Raw genomic sequence first — 6,435 nt, 5'->3', positions numbered from 1 at the left:
GGTACGAAGAACAGGCCCCAGCTCGGTGTTTTCTGCTCGGTCTCATTTTTTTCCCTTCTCAAACAGCGCTGATGACGTCACAGAGACGGGCTCGTGCAGCAGCATGTATCTGAGGGCGTTCTCACACAGGTGAACCCCGCGCGTTCTCACGGCGCTGATAACGGGACTGCTGCAGGGCGTGTCCCCCGGTCCTCCCCACGGTGTCCAGAGACGTTGTCGCGTGAACGGAGTCCAGAGAGGAGGGGGTGCGCGCGGGCACGGAGCTCTTTGTACAAAGGCAGCAGCAGAGGGTGTGATCTGCAGACACGTCACCGTCAGAGCCGCCATGGACCGGAATCAGGACCTGAACACGGCCGCGGGCACTCGCTGCGAGCCCTGCTCAGCCTCCGAGGGAACGCGGATCAGCGTGCAGGACTGCCACGAGCTTCTGAGGAGAGCAAAGCGGGACCGCGCAGAGGATGAGCAGGAGCGCGTGTACAGCTACATGAGCGCGCACTACCTGGAGGTGCTGCGTGCGGCAGACAGATGGAGCCATGTGGCGCCACTGCCCAAAGGCTCGTTCGCGGTGGCGCACGAGGCCACGGCGTGCGATGGTCAGCTGTTTGTTTCGGGGGGGTCGCTCTTCTACCGCCTGCTGCGCTACGACCCCCGCCGCGATGAGTGGGAGGAGTGCCCATTCAACGAGAGCCGCCGCCGCTCCGCTGACATGGTCGCGCACCGCGGCCTCATTTACCGCTTTGACGTGGACCGCGAACGTGCCGAGGTCAGCGTGCACAGGTACAGCACAGTGGTGAAGGTGTGGCTCGAGGCCGCCACCTTTCCGCTGCAGAACGTCAACCGCAGCCGCACGCTGCAGTTCCACGTCGGCGAGGAGGGGGCCGGTGTTCCAGATCTACTGGCGTTTAGATCAACTGGCGTTGGTCGAACAGATGTGTGGCAGTCTTGCGTTTCAGGAGCTGCTACCGACAAACCAGCAAAAAAACGCCAAATGTGTCATCTGTGACACTTGTGAGGTTGTCTCAAACACACTCCGTCAGTCTTGATGCTGTTGAACAACAAAATGTTTAAAAATGTGGCGAGTTTACCTGGTGATATCCTCACGCGCGACGCGATCGCGAAAACAGCAAACAAGTAACACCACGCCGTTGTTGTTCACAGGACAGCAAGAGTAAACGATCGGGAGACTCTTGTCGTCGTTATCGTTCCCCTCGCACGGTTTATTTCTCCGAATTCAGCGTTTTTGCTTCACAACTACAGCGTGCAGTTTACTTTGTGCACTAACATGGAGTCGAGTCAACCAGCGCCACCTCTGGCCAAGTGCCACAGCCTACAGCCAGATCAACCTGTGACACACATCTGCACCACGTTTGAATTCGTGTCATGCACATTTGTACCTTTCAATTGTGTCTGTTTGTGCGTCATGCAAATAAACCTTTGAAATGAATGAAATGATATCATGTATTTATTATCAGCCTACATTTGTACAAAATGCCAAATGACATACACATAAGAATCACCATCCTGATATCAATACTTTTGCCCATACGAAAAATGTCGTGAACACACTAATATTTCACCAGTGTTGTAACATCACATGTCGTTAGCATAGTCTGCCTGTGTCTTCCCTCTGCAAACAAACATGTTAGAGTTGGTTGTGATATACAGTCTGCATAAGTGTGGTCAATCTAATAAACATTTATAAGGAGATGGCAGTTACTGTGAATGTACAGCAGGTGATTAGTAATAAACAGTCAGACAATGACCCTGACAATCTCATTCAATCTTGCAGATTGCACCTTCTGTGGAAAGTGGTACCACACGGTGTGTGTGGACTTCCCCTGTGCAGAAGGCGACTACAAATGTTGTGGGTGCTAAATAAACAGAAAAAATTGATCCCTGTTGTCTTTGCTTACCGATTGTTTTTAGTGTTGACAATCCACATTGCTGGCATTGCATCTTTCAACATGTTTGTGGGTAGATTTGGATGTACCAGGGGTAAGTGCAGCCACTCAGCCTCTACTCAATGTGATCATAGCAGCAGGTGCAGATGTGTCACAAGTTAATCTAGTAGTGGCCTATGGTCATGTGTTAGTGGTGGGAACAGTCATATCCACTCACTCTCACTGGCTGTTTATTACTAATCACTGTGTAACTGCTGTGAATTCACAGTAACTGCCGTCTCCTTACAAATCTTCATTAGATTAACCACACTTATACAGACTGTATATAACTCCAGCCATGTTGATGAATTGCCTATATTGGCTGGAAATATTCATTTTCAGGGAAAAGACACAGACAGACGATGCTTACAGGATGTGATGTGACAACACCAATGAAATATTGATGTGTCATATTTGTCCAAGGCGTATTTCATTGTTATGGAAAAAGAGAATATTAAAATCATGATGACCAATTGGAGTGGTGATTTCTATGACTTTGTGTATATAATTTGGAATTTTGTACAAATGTAGGCCAATAAGGAATATATGATATCATTTCATTCTTTCCAAAGGTTTATTTGCATGACGCACAAACAGACACAATTGAAAGGTACAAATGTGCATGACACGAATTCAAACGTGGTGCAGATGTGTGTCACAGGTTGATCTGGCTGTAGGCTGTGGCACTTGGCCAGAGGTGGCGCTGGTTGACTCGACTCCATGTTAGTGCACAAAGTAAACTGCACGCTGTAGTTGTGAAGCAAAAACGCTGAATTCGGAGAAATAAACCGTGCGAGGGGAACGATAACGACGACAAGAGTCTCCCGATCGTTTACTCTTGCTGTCCCGTGAACAACAACGGCGTGGTGTTACTTGTTTGCTGTTTTCGCGATCGCGTCGCGCACGAGGATATCACCAGGTAAACTCGCCACATTTTTAAACATTTTGTTGTTCAACAGCATCAAGACTGACGGAGTGTGTTTGAGATAACCTCACAAGTGTCACAGATGACACATTTGGCTTTTTTTTGCTGGTTTGTCGGTAGGAGCTACTGAAACGCAAGACTGCCACACATCTGTTCAACCAACGCCAGTTGATCTAAACGCCAGTAGATCTGGAACACCGGCTTCCTGCCCGAGGTCCTACCAGCCCCCGCCGGGGCCCGGGGCAACCTGGTGCCCTTTGTCCTCAGCCTGCCCCAGAACACTCTTGCCTCTGACCATGGATCACAGACCGTGATCTCTGACCCTGGCATTTAAGAACCACAGTTGGGCTGCTTGGCCCCTCCTTGTCGTCGCGGTGCCTTCTTGTTCCTAACTTTAACGGTGAGAATGTTTCCTGCGTGTGCATGGGTGGCGGTGGGCCGAGCTGGAACTGTAACGCAGTTTTTATTCGGACAATTCCTGTTTGGTTTGTGACTGAAGCCGTCAGAGAGGATGCTGCTGCTCGTGAGGAGCTGAAGCGTGTGTTTAGAGTTATTGATGTCGGACTTTGATCATGGCTCCTGATGCTGCATGTCGATCAATAAAGCAGAAATCTGAGTGAACGCGAGTGTGTGTGTTTCATGTGACATCATCACGTGTCAGGAGGAAGGACACATTAGTAAACATTGATGTGCAAAAACCTATTTCATCTTACTAAGTAGTACTGAAGTTCATTTTCACTCTGCTGATGGACTCAATAACTTCACGTATTATTACAATATGACCGTTAATGTAAAGTTAACTGTGACACACTTTTGAGCTGTTTAAAATGTTTTTGACGCTTGACCTTAACAAACATCCTGAGAGAGCTCCACACCCACTAAATAAGGAACAGGGAAATTAATAATGATAATGATAAATATTTGCACTCAGCAGCAAAATCTTGTTAAATTTGGTTTAAAATCAATATGCTTAATGAATTTAATTCTGAATCATTTTAACTGAGGTCAGAGGAAAGCTGTTGCAGCAGGTTCAGTCTTTACATCCATATATGGAATATATAAAATCTGGGTTTGTACAAGCAGTCTGAGTACAAATAACAGTGTCAATTATAATTATTAACGCCTCACAGACAGACACTGTGTGTCATTAAAACAGCACCCTGAGTCAGTCGGGCTCACGCTGACGGAGAAACAGGAAACGCTAGTTGGAGAGCAGCTGAAGATGCCGCTCTCGCATCATCTGGCTGCGCAATCTCAGTGCTCTTTGTCTAAGTCACAGGTTAAAGCAAAAAATAAATCTTTATCCAGAGTAAACCTGCTGTCGTGTCTTCTAATGGAGAGATGAGTGTTCATGACTGAAATACAAAGAGGACACTCTGAAAACACTCAGACTTCTAACAATCAGATAACAATAAGAAACACAAGGCACAAGGGCATCAGTGAAATCATCCAGAGGGGCACCACAATCATTTTTTTTTCAGGACCTGTCTTTGATATTGTGTAGACACTTCAACAGAGACATCAAAATAACGGAAATAAATTTGGATTTCATCAGCAAACTTCCTGAAAATCAGCAGCAGGTGTGATGAAAACAGAGTAGGACCCAAAACAGAGCCCTGTGTTACACCAAAGGAAACACGGGCTAAGGAAGAGGAGGATTCCGCGATGGCTACAGAAAACAGCCTTTCTGACAGACATGAGCCTTCAGGACCAACAGCATGCTCCAGTTTAGATGAATGAATGTATGATGACCACAAGAGTCCAAAGCGATCTGAAAACTTGCCAGGACATTTTTAATAATAGGCTTCAGCTGGCACACAGCCTGATGACAAAGAAACATTTAATAAAAGTAAATTATACTAAAATATACTGTACTATATCCCTGGCCCAATAACGTGGAGCGATTCATTAAGAAGATGACTGGGGAGGATATCTGGAATGGAATTAGAAGCTCTTAAATAATTACTTAATTTCCTTCCTTCCTTTCCTTATTTCCTTAAAGATTACTTCCTTTAAAACAAAGAAATGTCCCAGGCTCAGGAGTGTTTAGGAGGTAAGACCAGGCCCAGCACAGATTTTATTCATTTTCACAAAGCACAGAAGAAGCCTCCACAGGAACAGTCACAGGTTTGGACACAGCCCGGGCAGTAACGGCTGCCATTAGTGAAACAAAGAATTGTGGTGAAATGAGGTCTGTCTGTCTCTCTTCCTCACTGTAATGCGTTTGGAGACAACGACGATGATGTAACTCTAGATTAAATTTGGCACTCAGGAAACAGGAAGCAGAGCTCAGGCGCTCACAGCCAAATCATGCTGAGAAACCGCAATGCCACAAAGCTGCTGACGAGCCTGGTTTATAGTTTCACACCTGAGTCATTCACACAGCTTTATGAACACACAACTGTTCAACCCATTGCTGTAAAGTCACTGTGTGCACCAGGGGGAGCATCTACACTGTGATAAAGGGACAGAAGGTTCCAGATGTGTGAAGGAGCTGCTGGTTTCACTGGAAATGCAGATATTATGTGGACTCGGTGTCACTGTATGACGTCCTGCTCTATGTGAGGCGCCTGAAGTCCTCACAAACAAACTGACTCTTTCATATGCTTCAGCAGCGGCTTTCAAACAGACACATGGGAGAGAGGCAGCATCAATGCAGCTCTCTGTTTCTGAACTGGTGACATTGAGGTCAGTGCTGTTAATGTTCCAACAGCTGCAGCGTTCCCTCACCTGCTCAGAAAAGACACGCCTCCACATTTCATCTGCAGGGCGACACAGGCGAGCCACCCTGCAGGCTGGACTCCACAAGTGACTGGATTTTAGTGTGCTCATTTCAGTGTGAAAAAAGCTGCAGACTTCACAGTCCAATCCAATTAGAAGCTGAGACACCCCGTGCATTCTGTACCACCCCAAAAACAACCACTAACAGACTAACTGACCACAGTGGACGTCTGTGTCTGCGCATGTTTAAACAGAGCAAATCCTCTTTGTGTGTCTATATCTATCACCCGGCATAAAAACACACATATATACCTGCAGGGACGAGAGGGGAATTTTAAAAATATATATACAGCCTTCCACCCCCAGGGAAGAACTCTGGAGTAAAAAGTAAAATAGCACAAAATATTTCGAGTTATTGCATGTCACTGTCACATGGGGGCGCATGTGAGACTCTTTTATGCATACATTTAGTGTTGCCAGCATGCTGCTAGGCAAGACGTGAAGCAGCTTATGGCGGTGAGAAGCGACCGTCAGAGGAGAGCAGACACACAACCTGACCACGACCAGTATTCTGAGAAACCTTCCTACTATGGCAAATTGTCCTACCCGTATTATAATTTGACGGTAACTTCTGACTGAACCTAATCCTAACCATAACCCTAACCATAAGAAATATTCACAATGGGTTAAAAAAATGAAGTAAATTTGGGTTTTGTGTTGAGCGCATGCACAGCATATGCTCAGAAACAGCAGGATGGTTTGTGAGGTAGGATGGATTCCCAAAACAACAGGTTTTTGAAAAGCTTTTATTTTGAGAATTCCACTCACCCGTACAATAAATTTGCACGT

At 46.3% G+C, this 6,435-nt stretch overlaps 1 protein-coding gene across 1 annotated transcript; it reads left to right on the top strand.

The window, feature by feature from the left end:
* The first annotated feature begins 325 nt into the window (after positions 1 to 325).
* On the top strand, positions 326 to 3,199 carry LOC146617678 (kelch repeat and BTB domain-containing protein 11-like). The gene is made up of 2 exons (XM_085373071.1): positions 326 to 883; positions 3,053 to 3,199. Exons 1-2 carry the CDS (start codon positions 326 to 328, stop codon positions 3,197 to 3,199), a joined length of 705 nt encoding a protein of 234 aa, XP_085229197.1.
* Positions 3,200 to 6,435: the final 3,236 nt, after the last annotated feature.

The sequence above is a fragment of the Diplotaxodon limnothrissa genome, linkage group LG15 (genome assembly GCF_057381915.1).
Source record: "Diplotaxodon limnothrissa isolate DT_005_m linkage group LG15, D_limnothrissa_male_GT1.1, whole genome shotgun sequence".
In the NCBI taxonomy this organism is placed as follows: Eukaryota; Metazoa; Chordata; class Actinopteri; order Cichliformes; family Cichlidae; genus Diplotaxodon; species Diplotaxodon limnothrissa.
Note: the sequence above shows the minus strand (reverse complement) of the source record. Positions and strands in the feature narration are given on the sequence as shown.